We start from the raw sequence: 20760 nt of genomic DNA, 5'->3' as shown, positions 1-20760 counted from the left end.
CCTGGAACTGAAATTTTCTTTACTGAAGTCCTATTGTCCTACTTATCCATGGACAGTTATTTTCCCAGTGGCCAGTCACTGTTGCTGGGATATTGGCATTGATTTCTTGTCAACATCCTTCCAATAAAATAGAATCACAGATTTTTTATTTAAGACAATAAGAGTAACAAACCCCGCATTTTTAAGACAGATCTGCATGCTTTGCAAACAGACAAAAAAGACAATGATAAGTCAAATATTTTCCACATGTCTCTCTAGATTATAAATACCTGCATTTGGATCTGTATTTATCCTATCCAATGTTAAGGCCTTTATAAGCTGAAAATTCTTCAGGTGAGAGTAGAGCCAACTCCCTTTATAGCTGATGAACAGAGGGGGTCTAAATTTCTGACAATACCCATCTCTTCCTTGTTTGATTTTACAGACAGCCAAAACCTAGGGGCTAGCCTAAGTTAGAGGGCCTAGAAATAGATGGTGAAGAGTTAAATGGACTGAATCTTGACCTATCTTTGTCATTACAGTGAAGTAACTTACTGAAATGGATTATAAACTCCTTCATGTGTATTGAGGGAATGGCAAAGTGCTGAGGTCTGAGTGAGGGTCTGAAGCTCCCACAACATTTCTTCACTTGATGGGACATACCAGAAAAACAGCAGAATGGGACAAAGATAAAGGAAAGATCCGGAGGCTACCTGGCAACTATTTGCCTTACCACAACTGCTATCTTCTTTTATGTTGTGGCCACAAAAGAGAACTTTAGTCAAAAGCCAGTGCTTTCCAGAAGTCTTTTCTTTGGTTTGGTAGTCCTGGGATTGAACACACATCTCTTTCTATTCTTCTTCATTAATGTAGCCCTTTTCCCCCCCAGTTCATTATCAGAAAGATTTCCTTTTCTAAAACAAAAAGGATTCAAAGCTACAGAGAAATTATCTAGGGGTCCCACATGGCAGTAGTGTTTTCTACTACAATTTATAAATATCTGGATAAAAACTTCAATTTCTGCCTAACCTGGTATAGTCAATAGATTATGCTTACTCTGAATGTCAGATCTTGTGAACATTAATTTTATTTTTCTTAATCTGATTGAAATCAAGTACATATCAATGGCAATAACTTTACCCTCACAGTGTCCCTTAACTATATGCAAATATAATAGTAATGTGGCTGGCTTGGTGTTTTAATAGTGCTGGTGCAATAGGTGAACTGAGTCAGTGGTATTCTTGATCACCCAAGGGCTGTTGCAAGGGTATCCATTTTTATACCATTGACACTTAACACTGTTGGAACATTGTTTAATATTAATTCAGTAAATGTCATTACAATGCTGGGAAAAAATGACAGAACAAACAATAGGCTATGGCCTGTAACTGTGAAAGCTTTGTGTAATTATCCTTTTGTCTATCAGTCCTATTGGATTCAGTACAACTAGCAATTTCTCATTTTGACAGAACCCAGATCTTTGTGGAACTACATGTGTCTCAGTACTGCACTGTATGATTACTTTGGAAAATAAGCATCTATAACAGTTATATTCAGGCAAACAAACATAAAGCAAGGAATGACTGAATATAATTTTAATTGGGGGGAAAAAAAAAAGTAAAGTCCAACAAGCAAGGAAGTGAAATTATATTAAGTTATAACAAAACTCCTGGAGAAAAATGCCTTCACATTAGCCATATCCAGTGAGCCCCCTTGGTTTTGATATCATCTTCTCTTCTTTGAATCATGGCCACTGCATAGGAGTGATAACCTGATGTTTGTTTTTATTCAAGGTAAATTGTGTAATGGAGTCCAAAAACCACAGAATCTCATTTATGTTTCTTGTTTATTTTTTTTGGTATAAATGTGGAAAAAGATAGCCTTGTTCAATGATCAAATAAAATCTGAATGGTGAAGTACCATACACTCATTCTGACAGATACATTGGAATAGTTCTCCAGTAATAAATATTTGTCTGTAGATTTAATTTCACTATTGTTTGAATACACAGTAAAGTCAGATGTAGAAAAAGACCACCCGTAGTGTTGAAAATGAGCCCTTTGAAGGTGCTTGCTTTTGAAAGGTTGACATTTTCCAAAGATGAGAATTGTGTCCCTGAAATTTATGAGCATTCTTAAGAGATTTGTAAAGAAGAGGATTAGGGTTAGTGAAGTCTCCATAGGAATTGAAAATATGCAGCATGAAAGGACATCTAATTCATCCTTGCCCCCTTATATTTTTTTTTTCCTGAAGAAGATTAATGAGCATGTTTGAAAACAAATATTTGAATAGTAATGCATTATTACTATTTAATGCATTATGATACTGCAAGCAGAAAAAAAAAAAAAGGATTCTTTTTATGTTCTGCAAAGTAGAAATACAGACCTTAACACAAATAATAATATTTAATAAAGTAGATTCAAGTCACATATCCGTGATTTGCCTTTGGAAATCAGAGCCAGTGTTACACTCACAGGGCAGCATACAACAGCTGAAAAGAAGGGCCCCATTCTCTGGCAGGCACTTGTTGGAGGACACACACTCTGAGTTTAAAGGGTTTCCTGAGAAGTCAGAACACTGGGTGGTCATGCTTGTTCTTCCCTGTCCTGCTTCAAGCTCCTGTTACATTCCAGGATCAGTACCACCAACCAACCTGGCCAGCCAATTGAAGAAGCACTCACCACTCAGCAGATGGACCAGTTAGATGGACCAGTTAGACCACTCAACAGTTGATGCTTGAAGAAGCAGGCAAAGGAATCCTCGCAATGAGGATTGTCCTTACTTTGTCAGTAGCATGGTTCCATATTATATTTTGTAGAAAAAATCTAGACGTGTTTTGTGGAATGCTATAGGAGGGGGAAGTTCCTTATAGGAAGTCTAGACAAAGTAACATGTTTGGGGAGAGGAAGAAATTTTAGTCTTATGGATAAAAACCATTCCCTGCTGCTTGACCTTAAAGCTGGAGTGTAGGAATAACCTGAGGTATCTGGAGAGCCAGAAGCCCCTGGAAGGTGATGATAGTGGGACAAAGTCGCCAGTGGTTTTGGGGAGAAGCAAACCTCCAGTGACCAGCCAACCACCCGAACACAACTTCATGTTGAAGGCAGCAGCTAATCCTCAATTAGTATAATTGATGTAAGTGAAATGAGAACTTCTCCCTTTTAATGGGAGATGAGGATTTGACCTGCAATATTTTTATAGTATCCTTATTGTCTTAAAGTTCATGCCCTTGCCTTCTTCTGCAAGCATTGTAGTTGAAAACTTAACATATTTGGAAAATGTTCCTACAGACCTTACTAATCTGAACAATTTGTCCTGACTTCAATAGGACTGTTCATGTGAGTAAGAACTGGAGTGGATGTGTGCTTTGAAACAGTTCTGTATCTCTCTAATCTTGTTTTGTCAAATGTTGTTTGATGAAGCTTGGAAGTTGCTTTAGCAGACATATGTAGGAAGAACACATTTTTAGAAGACTGGCTGTTCCTTTTTGGCTTTGATTTATCTGCATATTAAAATATGCATGTTTGTGAGACTGAATCTTTTCATCCATATCCCTCTAATTTGTCATCTTCTGTTGCATCTACGTATTTTCCTTCTTGATAACTCCTGTTCTGAGTGGTTTTGTAAGCTTGTAAAAAAAATTTCTTTACTTTTAAGCCAAGAATTTACATAAAAAGCAAAACTGTTGTATAAAAGGCTGTTTTAAATAGATACCAGCAAAGTAATGAGTCAGAGAACAGTTACTTAATTAGCTAATGACTTCTTATCTAACATCAGAAGAAATTCTCATTGGGGAATATAATTGATTTTGTACTCATATAACACTTCAGATACAAATTCTAAATCTCAGTAATACCCCTTCCCCTCCCCCCATCCCCACTTATCACTTAGGATGCTGTTTAGATTTTTACTTACATATATCTTGGCATATATTTTGGCTTCTGCCTTTTAGCAGTATATTAGATGACATTTGCATCTGTGTGCCCAAGGTGAAGAACTGAGGGCTGCACTGTAGAAGCTGTATCCATTAATCTGTATCTAGAAAACACGCATGAGAATTTTTCTATTAAAAGTCTTCCAGTTTCCACTAGCACCTATTGCATATGCTGAAGCATGATTTAAATCCCATAGCGGTAAAGGTAAAGGTAGTAATAGACAGAGATTATTTCTGTAGATTATATCACTTACCATATTACTATGCAAACCTCTTCTAAACTACCTGAGCCTCTGAACTAGCAAAGTTTCTTTGATCCATGTGTCTGTATTACGGAGAGAGAAACTGATCTTGTATTTCTGTGCACATATATTTGCACACTTGGCTGCTGTTCCTTGTTTTGCAGATTGGTAGCATACCAGGAGTGCAACATCTGTTTAGCAAAGGGTCCATAAAACTGGAGATAAAATAAAAATGGTTATACACAGCGTCCTGCACAGTGGTGATTCTGTCTACTCTTAAGAATAATAAACAGAGCTGTAGTTAGAAACATTCCACTGAAAGCAAAAAGTTTTATTTTGGTTTTTATTTGCCCTGAGTGATTTATCAAAGATACAAAACTCAACAATTCAGTGATGGAAAAAACAGTATTATTTTGAACTTAGAATACAGCTTTCAATGACAGGAATATAGCTACTAAAAAATACCTGTTGTAGCTGAATACCAACATCTTAACTGGAAGAAATAAGGTTTCTTTGTTACATTAAGCAATCTAATCACTATTTTTACTCTATTACTTGCTACTGAAGGGGCTAATATCCTTAACTGATACTGCAGCTTTAAAGCAGCAGCATGCAATAGGAGGATGGTATCTGTCTCAGAACACATTAGTGTGAGGTGAAGAAAATACAAGATATTCACTGACCTCAGGGGATGCAGGAAACTTCCATAACTCATTTTATGTCACCATATATTAAGATTCAATACCATAGATGCACTCCCCCACGTATTAAATACTTAAAACAGAAGTTCCGTGAGAAATAATGTATATATGTGAGGCTACTACACATAAGACTAGTCTCAATCCTTTGCTGGACTGAACTTGAACCTTAAAGACTACGGGGTGAAGCAGCGGAAAAAATTGATTAAAGCAATAAATGAATACATATATAGATAAAAGAAATTACTCACAAATCCAAAGAATTGCTGTAGTAGCCCACATTTTAAATAGCTGGTAGATTTAAAAACAATACTTCAAATCAGTAGAATAGAATAGAATAGACTATTCCAGTTGGAAGGGACCTACAACGATCATCTAGTTCAACTGCCTGACCACTTCAGGGCTGACCAAGTTAAAGGATGTTATTATATCATTATTATATGTACCAGATGGTACACTCCTGAGCCCTCCATGCTCCCAGGAGCAGTGTGAATGTTCCCACTAGGATTGCCGCCCTGAGTTGATGCCATGGCAGCTCTTGGCTTACCTACTGCAATCCTGTTGGTATCCCCTTCCCCCACTAATTCTAGTTTAAAGCTCTTCAGTATTCTAGTTTAAAGCATCTTGAGTATGAAAATCATTTATATGCAATTTCATACAGAATATTTAGGTTACTTATAAAGAAGTTTTTTTTCGAACATTCTAAAGGAGGGCAAAGGCTTAGAAAAGGCATCTGTTAAAGAAATAATTGGGTTTTTTCAGCTGAGACTATTTAATTTTTAAGAACAATGAATCAAAACAAGTGCTTCTGTTATTGCTTTCTTCTAGTAGCTGAAAATATTTTACATATCTGGACTGTGAAGCTAGAAGAACATGCTAAAGTGAAAAGAATGTATTATATTCTTAATCCAAGAAAAGATTTTGGTCTCGGTTTAGTTGCTCACACAGGGGTGTCTCGTGTCATCTGAGATCCTATGAAGTCTCTTGCCTGGCTTCCAGGTGCTGTTGCATAAGAGCATGGTCTCCCATTGATCTTGCGTATTATTCCTAACCTAAACTCACTGTGGTTTTATAGTTATTGCAGAGGACAGGGTTCCTTTTGGTTCTGATCATCTGGTATATGATCTTTTTGCTGTAAGGATTTCATTACCTGCCTGTAACTCAGGGCCAAATAGTTGCTTTATATGTTCCATGATTTACCAGAGCTATGCTGGTCTGCTTCATCAGCAGTACATAATGAGCCTTCATTAATGTTTGTAGACTATAATAAATAAAAGATCTTATACAACTCATGTTTTCCACAATGAATTGTTTCTTCCCCTGCCCCTCGTGATGTTCTAATGTTTTGTATCTTTCTTTTAGGTTGGTTGTTACTTGAAGACCCCTAAATATCCAATTTGGTTGGTATGCAGTGAAAGCCACTTCAGTGTGCTTTTTTGTTTGGAAAAGGATTTACTAGGTGACTGGAAAACAGAGCGGAGATTTGATCTATATTATTATGATGGCTTGGCCAACCAGGAAGAAGAAATACGGTTAACAGTTGGTACGTACAACTCAGTACCTCTGCATTTCATCTCTGGTGGTGGCAATAGCATCACATCAAAAAGAAGAGTTCAATAATACAAACAATGATGGTCTCAGGCACTAAAGTTTATTTGTGTGCCTCTCTCCTGTTTTCCGTAATTAGTTTTGGTGATTAATTGGAAATTAGATTTCTCAAGAAAATTTTGAGGATAAGCTCTTGAAAGAGTTAAAAGTGAGCATGTGCTACTTTATACAGACTGGTATATCTTTCAGTGACACTGATTTCCAAGGAACAGATTGTGATCTGGCCTATTCATGCTCCCAGGTTTATAAACCATATTTAACTACTCCCATTCTCCTTTACATCTCACATCATTTCTACAGGCAGAAAGTGCAAGTCTCCTGTTCCTCAACCCTACATGCCTGTAGTAAAATGAGCAGAGAGGGTGAGAAAGCATGAAATCCTTGCCTCCAAAACCAGCTACTTCAGAAGATGGCAGTAATCCACTAACAAAGTCTAGTCTCTTACCTGCTTGTAAGCATACCTGGAAACACAAGCATGCAAAAGATCTTTTGACTTGTTGCACTCATTTTTTCAGGAAACCATGACAAATTATGCAGCTGCTTTTGCAGTAATTATGTATTTCTCCAACTGGAAGGCATTTGGACAAGAAGTATTCTGATGCTTAGAACGCTCCTACTTATTGCCATATCAAGACATTCTTGACCACTAAATTCCTATTTGCTAATAATATCCTACTTATCTTTTGTTTTCTTTTCTTCAATATATTTATACAATCTAATCAAATTCCTTCTCAATCTTAAGGAGCCACTGTACTGTAGCCCACTCTTTAAAAAGAAGCTGTCTGTATTCCCTGTTTGCACCTACATTCTGGTTCTTGGACAGGATGAGTTATACATGGGTGTTGTATGTTCTAATTGAGTCCATGTGGCAAAGCTCTTTGTATGGTGGGAGTGCTGGGGGCTTTTAGCATCTCGCAAGATTTGGTAGTGAATTCATTCATCTTTCTCCCTGTTATTTATCCTCTTATTTTAATTAAAATCCTTGTCATTCTATTGTAGTGATCACATTATATATTATCTCAAAGAAAAACTTGACCTTTGCAGGACTATAGTTGCCAACTGGTTCCCACATGGCCTGTCCCAGATAAAAGGTTCTTTGTAAGTGATACAGATGATAGAGTTCAACATAGGGCTAGAGAGATCAAGACACATTTTTTCTATTGTGTTGTACCATGTAACATAGAGTCCAAAACAGGTGTCCTTATCTGTCTTTTTATCATTAATAAATCAGGAATGTTTCCAAAATCCAGAGCTGCCAAGCACTCTGAGATCCCTGGATGAGAAAGTTCTCAGAGTATGGACAAGTTTTTCTCTTTACTGTTCAATCTGTCATGGCATATCTGTATATTTCTCCTCAAAGACTAAACTTGCACTGAGAGGTAGATATCTTTTTGTTGTGCCTATAGCCTCTTCCAGGGATGTGTCCTAGTAAATCTTCTGTTATCTGTGAAATTCTGCAAAAGGCTGTAAAATGCAAATAATTTCATCATTCCAGGGAACTGCTTTCCTAGTTCTGACTGTACAGTAATCCTTTGTTAGGTCTGGATAAAAACTGAAATTACTTTACATCCAAAAGGTAACATTGATCATACATCTAAACCATGCATGCAGTACCAGATGGAAACATCAGAATGCTAAGTATTACTGGTATTTCCATTGCAGAAATATCAACAAGCTATGATGGTTAGGCAGTGTTACTCTGATGGTTAGGCAGTGTTACCTAGAGATACAACGTGAGGTTCTGGGTGCTGCACAGCCACATCTCACTGGTGCTGGTTACTGAAGTTGTTTGCTTTTCACTAGTAAGAGGGTGAATTCCTTGATATAGGAATCTTGTTTATAATTAGGAAGATTACAATCAAGGTCATATTTCAGGAAATCTTGAAGAAATTACACTGGGCAAGAAAGGTAAAAAAGCCAGAAAGAAAGAGTAGAATTACATTTTGGGGGTAATAGCAATTGCCACTTTATATTGAGAATTTGCCCTGCTTCTTATACTTATGATCATTTGCCAAAATTTAGATGGGAAGTAATAAAGTTCCTTCCTAAAAGCAGGCAAAGCATTCTAGTGAATTCAACATACTAACCTAAATAGATGAAGGTTCTTCAGTCCTTTCCATTGGGGTAGAAATTTCTGATAGGCAGAGAAGAAAAACAAGCCAGTGTATCTAAATTTTGCATGCATTTTGCTCATCTTCTTTTGTCAGCTGACTGACTGGAGATTCTGGGATTTTTGTTATATGTCACAGAGACCACTTGTATGAATGTGTTGTACTGCTCAGAAAGATACTGCTTCTCCTTTCTAATATATACAATTAACACCTACCTATGTTAACATTTACAATATGTCGTCTCCAAGTGAAGATCCAGGGAATTTTTGACAATCTGTTTTAATAGATCATTCTTATATCTCATTGGTGCTTACCTTCAACTCAGTATCCTTTTAAAGGTGTTTTCAAAAAGCAACTGAATAATTGCTAAGGAGAATATAACTGAATTTCTCAGAAGATTCTTCCAGAGTCATAGACAGCATCCTGAGCCCCTTTGCAGGTCCCACACGAGGTAGTGCAAGCAGTGAAATTAGCAGAGATTCAGATACTGGAGGCAGCTTCTAGAGAAGGCTCATATATTGTTTATGACACTTTCAGAACAGTTTTTTCGTACAGTTAAGATGAGATTGTTCCAATGTGCAAACGCCTTCTGGAAAGGTAATTAATAAAAATAACTTCCTAAGGTTGCCTATTTAAAATTGCCATTTAAATTATGAGCAGTATTTCTTCTCTTGGTGATTGTCTGTTCACATTCCACTCTTCTGAACCTGTGTCATCATATCTCCTGAACAGCAAGTTTGTCTGTAACTGTGCTGGCTCTCGATTTCTCAATACCCTTAGCTTAGAATGTAAGTGAATATATAAGAGTTCATATTCATATCTTTCTTGCTGTTGGTGACTCCAGGATGGAAGAGTGTAACTTCAATATTGCTTGCTCCAAATAAGTTGTATGAAACACTTTAACGCAGTTTGTTAGTTAATTAACTTAGCTAAATGTTCCTTGTCTACTCCTGTAAGGTACACCTTTAGTGATACTTTTTTCATATTCTTTTGTATGAAAAACCTTTATTCAAACCTCCTGGTTGGAAGAACTCAAGTCTAAAAATTACAAAATTCCACAAGCTGACAATGACTGGGAAAGGCAGCCATGCCATATGCCTATCCTGCTACCAGTACTAGGGTCAGGACAGTAGCTCTTGCTTCTCACTATGAGAAAATCCAGAAAATCAGTATCAGGCATTCCTAGATGGGTGCAAATACTATTGGAGACCTCTGACAAACCATTATAAACTTCAATATTATGATAAAAGAGGCCCTTTGAAACTTAGAAAGATTCCTGTGTACCTCTAAGTTCCTGAGGATCTAGGAGAAAACTGCCAGTACTTTATGTATTTTTAAATATTGTCCATTTCCTACTACTCCAGCCCTTACAGTCATTCAGAGTTTTCCGCATGTATTTATACCAACATGATCAACAAGCAAGGGAGAGCCAGATTCTGTCTATGACACGAGGAAGCCAGATATATCTGAGACTGGCAGCTGTGAATGTAAGAGCAATTGCCTCCCATCCTGTCTACAACAGTCTCACTGAAGCAGACCCATATCCTACACCCTGTCTTGGCATCGTTTGTTGCTCGCAACCTACCCATTGGCTGGATGACTGACAGAAAAGAAGAAAAAGAAAAAGCCCTAGTCTGCTGCAGTTTAAAATGTTTTACTCCAAAACAGGAAACAGCTGAGCAGACTGACATCCAAGCTGGTCGCAGGATGTTTTCTCCCTGAGAAGTTCAGCGACTACTTTCACTGTTGACAGATCCCATGTCTGAGACACTGACCTCTCTGTTTTCCCTGGAACAGTGCAATTGCCTCTCTGTCCCGAAGGAATGCTCACAGCCTGTGGTAGCTCTCTTATATCCAACACAACATTGGCTTGTCCCGTCTGTGCATTGCTTTCTCAACAGTCAAGGGACAATCTTTTCCAGGGTGAAAGAATCTTAACCCAGTTTGGATTGGACTTCAGGTTTCCTATTCAACTACCGCTGTCCTTAGTATTTGAGTAATGAAAATTGCCTTCTTAGTAACTCTGACATCAACTGCAAAATAAAAACCTCATGACATCCCTCCAGCATAATCTTTCACCTTCTAATCCATGTTTTTTCCTTGAAACCATCTCTATATTAGTAAACTAACATGTGTCAGGGCATGAGTCTGAACACTGTCCCCCGATCATCCTTACTGGTAAGTAGTCAGCACAATTTTCAGAAAGTTTCTGGCCCAGAACAACTAATACTGGGCACAATCTGGGGATCATTCCCAACAGCGTTTGCATTCAGTCACCCCTGCCTTTAGCCTGCCACCACATGAACAGGCAGTAGACCACTAGCTGAAAGGGTTCAGGCGATGACAAAGCAGTGAGTGCCAGACTGTCCGCTCTAAGGTCAGCTATAAAGCCCATGCTATTTGCAAAGAGCCATAGTTGTGGTACCTGCTCTGAGCATTCCTGGCCCTGTCTGTGGCCACTCTGTTCAGATGGTGTGAACAAGGGCATGAGGTGGTATTCCAGTGCCAGGGTATTTCAGTCCAAAGTGGATACGTGCCTATTGTGGGCTACGAGATTTACAGTGTAAGTGGTAGTCCATCACTTCCATGGGTGGAGTTCCGAGAAGCTACTGCAGTATTCTATATAAATAGAAGCTACTGCGTTATTCTGTGTGAATAGAAATATGCTCCAGCCACTAATAATGTCTGATATGTCTCTGCAGACACAACTCAGATGTGCACTGAAGATAAAGAAAATGACCTTACTCCTCCACTTGAGCACTGTATTAGGACAAAGTAAGTGAAACTACAGTTTTTCATACAGATATATTCAGTTACTGATATAAATAATATATGTAAGGCTGGAGTGTGGTAAAAAATAATGCAGCAAGTAATCTTGCAAAATTACTGCTTAAAAATCAGAAAGGATCTGAATAGGCCAGGTTGTGATAATAAGTTTTACACATTTAATTGTGTGTTATTGTAGTTAACATCAAACTGGCTAAGACATTCACTTCATTTTTAGAGGAACCTTCATTACATCACCAAGAACCGACTAAGCCAAATTCAGTTTGAGAGCACAACTTGATTTCAATAGATCTACATTTAGATCCCCAAAATTTCATTGATTCCTATTGTAGAGATATAATGAGAAAAGGAGAAATTTTTTATAAGTCCTTTCTGAAAAATATAATGGCTGTGGGAGACTTGTGCATCGTTCTCGATGCACGAAGCCCTGTGCTCAATGGGCTCAGTTTTCTCAAACTTTCCATGTGCCTATGGGCAGCACAGAGCTCAAGATCACAAAACACTGTGTTTTGTGAAGTCATTCTTGACAGTTCTTAGGTCATATTTTCTCCTTAAATACAAGGCTAGTTCCTGTCATGTTCAGATTTTCATGGCCATTTTGAGGTCTATATGATATTAAATGATATTATTTTAAGCAATTTATCCAAGTTATACTGAAGTTAATGAGAACATTTTCAGTTTAGTGAGACATGAAAGAAGCAAAATGGAGAAATTTAACTAGGTAGAAAAATCAGCTTTATATCAGCTCCATCAGCATGACTTTGAAAACTGCTATCTGAATATCTTTGGAGCAAGAAGTAAAAGCCTCATTGTCAAAGACCGTAACATTTGTTAAATCAGCAAGCCAAGCAGCTTCAGATTTCTGTTGTAATTTCCCCCTCTCCTTGCCACAATTTGTCCTGTAAAAAAACACCCCCAAAAATAAGCACAGTGGCTGCCAAACAGTGTGTTCCTGCATGGCTGCCATAATAAAGTTACAGAAAAGTAGAAGAGGCATCCTGTAACATGACAGCAGTGACATTAGTCCAGACTCCCTGCACATATAGATTGTATTGATTCCTCTGTTCCAGTAACACATAAGCATGACTACAAACTAAAATAAATAATATATAGCCTCAGAAACCCACACAGTAAATAATGCGTGCAACTACTTAAAAGTGCTCTTAGAACATCTTCCATTCCTGGCACTGTATCAAAGTTACACAGTTTTTGTAGTGGTGATGTTTGTTTATTTTAAATTCCCTGCTTTAATCTACTGGAGAAGTAAATTACCAGCAAATTCCAGTGTCAATTTATTTTGTTTGTACCATTCTCAGGACCGTCTGATTTACCCTGATCAGTTTGGCTCCTTGTTTCCAGTATTCTCCATTTGCTTTGAGCATATTTATTTAAGCATGGCCTTGCTGCTAAAGGTTTTTTGTGTTCTATTTTTCCTTTTTGGTTTAAGAACTTTTTCTTCCAACTATGAAACAGTGTATAAGGAAAAGTAAAACCAAACCAAACTAACCAATATTTTAACAAATTGGGAGATAAAAAATAAATGTTTTCTATCATACAGCCATGGAAAACACTCCTAAACTGATTTTTAGTAAAGCAAGCAAGCAAGCAGAGAGCCATTACTTATTTTGACCAAGCATTCATGATGAAGCTACTTAATAAAACTTTCTCATAAAAAAATGCAGGATGATTTCCCAGGCAGTGTAGAGAATTTCACAGACTGAACAATCAGAACTGAGAAGATTAACTGTTGTTTCCAAAAGTTGATTGGGTTTTTTCCTTTTATTCACATGACTCAGTTCTGTTTTAATCCATGAAAAGCCTTACCCATTGTTTACCTCAATACCTGAACACCACAGTCCTGTAATGCATTGAATTACATGCCTAACATCTGTTTGCTGTTTGTTCTCTTATCCTCTCCCAAAGGGAAAACTGCATATGTAATAGACTGTTTCTGTATTTAGGTTTTCTTGTTATCATTTTTATCAGAGGAGAAGGGTTGTTTTGCTTCTGCAGGAGGAAGAGAGTCCCTATTCTAGTCCCTATTTTAGTCCCTATTCTATAAAATGTCAGAAGAGCGAGATTTGAGTTTAAAGCAGGTAACGCTTCAGATGGCTGGAACGACTAGTCACCAACAGGTATCACTTTAACCTGCAGGCTCCCAACCAAAGAGTCAGTACAAGTACATGTGCTTTTATTGTGGCTTTCAGCCCTAGACATCTGTAGAAGCAGTCAGATTCTGACCAAGAGATGTCTGGAATGTGCATCCCTGTGTTGTTTGGGAGATGCCGTGCGGACGTCTTCTCCCATTCTTCCCTGAAAAATAGTCATATCACAGTCACAATCCTCGACATCTCTCTGCACTGGCGGAAATAACATCTGTTAGCTCTGCCTGAGGGGAATAAAACTTTGATCTGATATTATAATCTGAATTTAGAGGTATATTTTGTTAACCCTCTAACATCAGCTTTCCTCTGGGGTAGTGGGGCTATATGACACATTAGTTCATCTGTTTGGCTTTGAAGTGAGACATCCAGTGGAAATTTAGTGGATAAGAGGAGAGCATGGGCATTTCATCCTGAATTATTGGTGTGCTCTAAAACAATACTGAATGATTAGTACAGGAGATACTCTCTGAATGTTATTCCAGACTGAGCATTGTTCAGGGCTTGAACCAGTTCCTCCTGGGTTCCCGTTAACTCCATGACCCTTGGGTGAGGTTGTAGTTGAACCAGGTGGGTCAAATATAGTTTTCATTTTGCTAATCTGATAAATTATAATTGAATCAGCAGCTAGAATCTGGGTTCAGTTTGAATTGCGTTGTGGCAGGATAGTGTGGGGAAATGATGACGCTGAATTGTCTGGACAGTTTTGTTTCTGTCTGTAAAGAAAAGACTTGTTCAGCGCCTGTGAGTGAGGTTCCTCACTATTTGACACCTTTTCTTGTGCATATTCAATAGATGAAAACAGTTTTGGATCCGTCTCCACAGAAGCAAACAGCCAAAGACTGCTTTTCAGTCTACAGATGGCTCAGCAAAAATGGTTTGAAAATAAACACGGGAGATAAGGCTTGTTATGAAAGTTACCTTGAGTCCTGCTTCAAAATACTCTTTTCTGTTTAAGCTTTTTATTGAAATCCTGTTTTAGAAAAGGCCAGTTCTTCACTGCATAGTGATTAGCAGCATCCTAAGCCATAAGAGCAAAAATGGTATCAGCACATGTTAGTGTTTTCACAGAGTATAGTGTATTCTCAGAGCAGATTTCATTCGGTGTCTTTTGGCCTCTGTGGAGTCTCCGTGGATCCCTCTCAAATCTTTAATCACCCTGATGAGATAGAAGGTGGTGCCTTGGGAATATTGTACACAAAGATAAGGGATGATTTGACGGCATTACCTGAAAAATCTGGTGGGGACAGAAGGTGGCGATTGTACTTCCCACTTGCATTTGGTTGTTCTGGGGTGATATTCTGAACATCTGGCAGGGACAGCTCTCACCACTGGCAAATGCCAGACTAGGCCGAATATCCCCAGCTAGGACATATTCTGCTTTTAACTTAAGATGTGAGGCATCACTGTTGTGTATTCCTACTAAGTCCTGGGATGAGGACAGTCTTTCTGCGATTTTTTAATTTTTATTTTCTCAGCAAAATAAAAAAAAGAAGGAAAAAATTCACAACAACCCTCAGATGGTCTCTTCCTTTGAGACTTTGCACTGAATACTGCATGAATTCAGCTTTTGGTTTTGTTTTACACTTAATTGACTTGCTCAGTGAAAGGACTGAGCTGCCATACCCTTGCTGACACATTCTTTCCTCGGTGACAGAAAGAATGTGGCACTCTGGCAACTCACTGTCATCTCTACCCCCTCACCAATGTCTTGCTACTGTGCACATGCACTTTGAGACAGATTTTCAAAACAGATATAAATACTTGACACTGAGAATGCAATAGTTTAGTTCTCAGAAGATGGGGACCGTGAACTTGCAAACATGAGAAATGCCACGGACAAGGGTGCAATTCATGCAGTGAATGACTCTGACTGTACAGTAAGTTGACTCACTTCAAACCAGTGAGGTCACTGGAGAGCATCATCCTGCTTTCACCAAGTCTTGGTTCAGATCTTTGTCTTCTGCCATGATTTGAAGACACATTCGGTGACAAATGCAGGGTTGATACCTTCTTTGCATTCAGTGTTGGTCACATTCCTGGAGTGGTGTCGTGGTTTAACCCCAGCCAGCAACTAAGCACCATGCAGCAGCTCACTCATTCCCCCCCACCCAGTGGGTTGGGGGAGAGAACTGGGAAAAAAAGTAAAGCTCATGGGTTGAGATAAAGACAGTTTAATAGGAAAGGAAGAAAGGAAGAAAATAATAGTGATAATAATAATGATGATGATACTAATAAAATGACAACAATAATAATAATAATTAAAGAATTGGAATATACAAAACAAGTGATGCACAATACAATTGCTCACCACTCGCTGACTGATGCCCAGTTAGCTCCCGAGCAATGATCCCCTGCCTGGCCAACTCCCCCCAGTTTATATACTGCGCATGACGTCCCATGGTCTGGAATACCCCTCTGGCCAGTTTGGGTCAGCTGTCCTGGCTGTCCCCTCCCAACTCCTTGTGCCCCTCCACCCTTCTCGCTGGCTGGGCATGAGAAGCTGAACAATCCTAGACTTAGTCTAAACACTACTTAGCAACAACTGAAAACATCAGTGTGTTATCAACATTCTTCTCATATTAAATCCAAAACATAGCACTATACCAGAAAGGAAATTAACTCTATCCCAGCCAAAACCAGGACAAATGGGCAGCTGAGGATAAGCAGGAATTAAAGACATGGAAGGTTTTTGTGCACATGTGTGTGGAGTCACTTGGAAACATTGTTCTTTGTACACATCTTTAGTGTTATTCTGAAGAAGGAATGAGGGCAGAGAAAAAGCAAAGCCTCAACATAGGAAAAGCAAAACATTGCCATTAAAGTGAGCCATTGAATACTTCAAAGGAACCAAGGTCAGGAGCAAAGAGAGCTGCTAACTGAAATGATCTGGTCTCAGGGTCTCAGAGACAGAGAGTTCCTAATCAGAGGCCTGCCTGTATAGGAGTGTGCAAAATGCGTAGTAACAGCTGAGACTGAGCATTCTGGTTATATAGGGCTAATTCTTGTAGCCATCTTAGGGATTCCCTACAGTCTTTGCAACATGAAGGTACTTGTTCTGAATCAGCTGCTGCTGAGGACTCTCTATTGCTTAGAAGAGACTGAAGGAAGGGTAAGGAGCCTGACCTCCAAACTTGGGCACCTAAAATTCAGGGGCACAAGTACCTCACTTCTGTTCTTATGCCTTTGAGAAGATGTGATTAGTTACCCCAAATGAGTCCATCCTAATCTCTCTAAGGTTTGTTGGGTGGTTGAGGGGTGTTGGGTTACCTTTCCAATGACCTGATTAACTGATGGATATAAAACGATTGCTTTCATTTCTAGGTGGCAAGGAGCTGTTATTGACTGGAATGGCACAGAACCAATATTGTGACTGACCTGACCTGCACTTTATTTGTAAAGACAAGAAGGAAATGACTGAATTAGCACATTCCTATTCCCACCAATACAGGAAATAAGACAAGAGTTGTGCAGTTTACGATGAGGAAGAATGGCATGGTTTGCAGGCTGGAAGAGTTTCACCTCAATCACCTCGTGCTTCAGATATTTTGCTTATAATATAAACAACACTGACGTAAATTCCTTGTCACTGCCTTTAACATACAGCTTCTGAGAGAGTAGACTCAGATTCCACTACCAAATCAAGGTTACAGATGAAGCAGTGAAGTCGTCAACGTCCCCTTGAGGTCTCTTTCTGGATCCACTCTGTATCCTGCAATTGTTTCAAAGCATCTGATGAAAGATGCTGAACCCAGATTTCTGTCACTGTACATGCCTTCTCTGTACTGCTTAGTTCTTCACCTACAAAACTCCAGTGCAAATATAAAATATCATCCAAGAAATATATATTCACTTCTTTACCTGATATTAGTAAGTCTCATTTTGCACTAAACAGATTGGTAACCATATGGACTTTTCAGATAAAGCCTGACCTATACAAAGTTCTTGTGTCATAAAATTTGCAGTAAGGATTGTGGTTTTGTGTTATGAGAATAATAACACCAGTACGTTCCTTATACTGGGTGAAATTGGTGTGTAACAGTGCCTCACACTGATGTAGCACATTTTTCTTTCTAGATTAGAGATAGCTCTATTAGTATCTTTACATTTATACCATTGTAACTACTTATACACTAGGGTTTATTTACACCAAAGTGATAGATAAGATCTGTGCTTTGCTTCTTCATTAAGAAAACAGAAGAGCTGTTAGATTTGAAATTTAAATGGTGCCTATCTGTGATAGATACCGTTTTTCATGATTAAATAAAGTGCATGTACTGAAATGATGTACTGTGGATATGTATCACGAGGTACTGAAACAGCAGTTTGTATGCTGAAATGAATTCAAGTGACATATTTTGGCAACACTTTACCAAAATTGGAACAAGTTACTGAACTGAAGATGGAAAAAATGCCTTGGAAAAAAGGCAGAAAAATGGTGTTTCTAGAATTATTCCTCTCTCTTGATAGTGAATAATTCATGAGAGTTTAATAAAGAACTTTTACTTTCTGATATTTATCATAGCACCTTCTTCCTAGTCAGTATGCAAATTCCTCTGAGTCCTGATAAACTAATTGCTCTTTCCAAAATCAATTTCCAACAAAAATTCAAGGCCCTACCCTGTGTAGCATGGAGACACCAAACTGACTATGCAAATACAAATCTCGGGGAATTAGCACTTGAGCTAGATTTGGAAACCAGCCTGAATATAAGCCATAACGGAGTACTAGAAAGGTTTAGATAGTCTTTGAGTGAACATCTGTCTCCCCCTTTGCTTCCCATTCACGTCAAACTAGCTATATGCCATAAAGCATCTCAGAGTTTCAGTTATTTTATTTAATTCAGTGTAATGTAATTTGTTTGGTTTAGATCAGTTAGACAAACTTTTTTAAACTTTGTGAGATTAAAATCTCCCGTTCAGCCTCTAAGGCATAGGCAGCATCAGATCTGAGCTCATTCCTGACTCTACTACAAGGATGTTACATGTCCTTTGGCAAACCCTTTCATCTTTGTGTATATAGGCATATGTTTGTACTGTCAGCTATAGGTGTACTCAATACTGCCTTTAAGATACACTCATCACCCATACTTCAGGCAGTCCAGTTTCCCAGGAAGAGCTTGCCTCAGTGTGAGCTACAGTGTTTCTGGGAATGGGAGATCACGAACAGTCAAAGATCCCAGATCCAAAGCCTTTGTTCCTCTTGAAATTTCTGTGAACTATAGTCCACAAGTTTCATGAAGCAAATATAGCTTGATTTTCCCACCTACCTCACAGGGCATCTATGATGTAAACTAAGATTTTTTGCAGAATGCATTTGGACAGAAAATAGTGTAGAGATGAAAAATGGTGGAAGATTTTTGGAACCAGGTTTAACAAAAAATTCCTTTCTGAATTTTTCAGTCTAGTAAACCTACACCATTTAATTTAAAGCACTGCTTTAAAATATGTCAGTTTGGAGATAACCTTCCACTCCCTGATAGAAGAGCAGCAAAGATTAAAGATTTGTCTGGGGAAGGAGGGAGCTGCCTTGTGACAGGCCAGATTTCATCTGACTAAAATATGGATGTCTACAGTGCATATGTGTTCAGAGGAGCTGTTCTCCTCTGTTCAGAAGAGGGGAGATGTCAGAGTGTGATGTGTCTTTGCTTTAGGATGAGAACTATGCTCCAGCCTGTAGGATGATAAGTAAAAATGGGGATTGCCTCAAATGCATTTCACCCATGAAGCTGTAAGGATTTTTCAGGGTATAAGAAATAGTATAGTGAATAGCACTTGGAAATAGATTGTGGTTTATGGTTTATCTTGGAGGGTAAATGAAGATGAGGGGAGGCCCTGAATTCTGACCATCTTTGTAAAACAGGCTGTAAATAACTTTGAGGCTCCTTCATCACTGGTTATGGAGAATAGTTTTGTTGAATCTCAGTTTCTGTGACAACAGAACCTCAGTGAGACAGATCTTTCTTGCCTATTATCTGTCACTGTGTCCACGTATATTTGTTCTTCAAAGTCCACTGTCCACCTGTCATCTATTTAGCTAACTCCAGATTCACCCGTGCCCCCACTCACAAAGGCAGAAATAAAGCACTTGGACCACTTCACCAAACTGCCACCTGTGTAGGGTAAATCCACCAAGGAGGAGCACTGAGAACCTCAGCACTGCTAAGCTCCCTCCACCATCCTGGACTATTGGAGCCTAAAAGCTGTGTCTTCCTTCACCAGCGTTCAATGCCAGTGTCCTTACTAGGAAAAGAGATGACTCTTGAGGTTTGCTAGGGCAGCCTTCCATAAGGAAGAAATGTGCAACCAGAACATTAATTTAGATCTAGTTCTTCTCAGAAAAATGCCACAGCGTTACCTCGATCACTGTCTGCATCAAGAATAAGACCTGTGTATTTTTATTCTATATAAAGCACCAGAAATTATTTCCCTTAAGACATTACAGGGCTTTTTGAGTCAGACAAGGCAGTGCAAAATGTTATACGGCAATGCAACAACCTTTGCACAGATCTGTGTAGAATCATATCCTGTTCCAGTAGCATGCATCTATTTTTTTTAATTATGTTTTCCTCTTCATTGTTTCTTATTTTCTTTTTCATTACCCAATGAATGTGACTTCCTGAAATGAACAAAACAGCAACCGTTTGATAATTGAGCATTAAAAGACACCGGTGACGTTGGCACTTGGTCTGCATGATGTCTTAATTTCATTCTCTTTTCTTCCGTGGCATAAAAAAAATACACCCTCTGCTGAAAATTGGCCCCTTCGCTAACAACAGACATGGCATATTGTGTATGTAGATGAATATGTAAGCAGAGGTACTATTTTGGTAAGGTGTCATATATGTCACTTTTGTACAAAATGTATATTTAACTTTGTCTTGTACAGAATGTCCCATACAAATAAAACATTTAAAGCAATGGTAATAGTAAAAGCCCAGATTTCCTCCTCATTTTTTAAATAATTCATTTGCTAGTGGAAATTAATCTGGGAGATTAGATTATAAATGTTTCATGGGCCGCATCAGGTCAGTGGAATAGTAACAAGAAGTTAGGCCTCCTTTTCTGTGAGATGAACCGTAGTGCGGTCGGGGTGGGATAAAGCAGCCCAGACCGACCTCGGTGGTGTTACACCCAGGCAGCTACAGATGCTTAAACCAACTAGTCTGAAGCTAGTTTAAAGCGCGAGGTACCATCCGACTCCACGTACACGTGTCCACCATGTTCTGTTTGAAACCTA

At 38.6% G+C, this 20760-nt stretch overlaps 1 protein-coding gene across 2 annotated transcripts in view; it reads left to right on the top strand.

Annotated features, from left to right (window-relative positions):
• Positions 1–20436, top strand: part of MINDY4 (MINDY lysine 48 deubiquitinase 4) — an 82243-nt gene extending 61807 nt beyond the window's left edge. Inside the window, exons 16-18 of one of the 2 annotated variants that reach the window (XM_075044399.1) lie at positions 6303–6396; positions 11275–11347; positions 16846–20436. In XM_075044399.1, the coding sequence (XP_074900500.1) occupies positions 6303–6396; positions 11275–11347; positions 16846–16894 (216 nt within the window). In that variant the 3' untranslated portion in view covers positions 16895–20436. Of the gene's footprint in view, positions 1–6215; positions 6397–11274; positions 11348–16845 lie in introns of both variants that reach the window. The other variant, XM_075044389.1, reaches the window with a different exon arrangement.
• The last annotated feature ends 324 nt before the right edge of the window (positions 20437–20760 follow it).

The sequence above is a fragment of the Buteo buteo genome, chromosome 2 (genome assembly GCF_964188355.1).
Source record: "Buteo buteo chromosome 2, bButBut1.hap1.1, whole genome shotgun sequence".
In the NCBI taxonomy this organism is placed as follows: domain Eukaryota; kingdom Metazoa; phylum Chordata; class Aves; order Accipitriformes; family Accipitridae; genus Buteo; species Buteo buteo.
The sequence above is the reverse complement of the archived record's forward strand: the minus strand, read 5'-3'. Positions and strand labels throughout refer to the sequence as shown.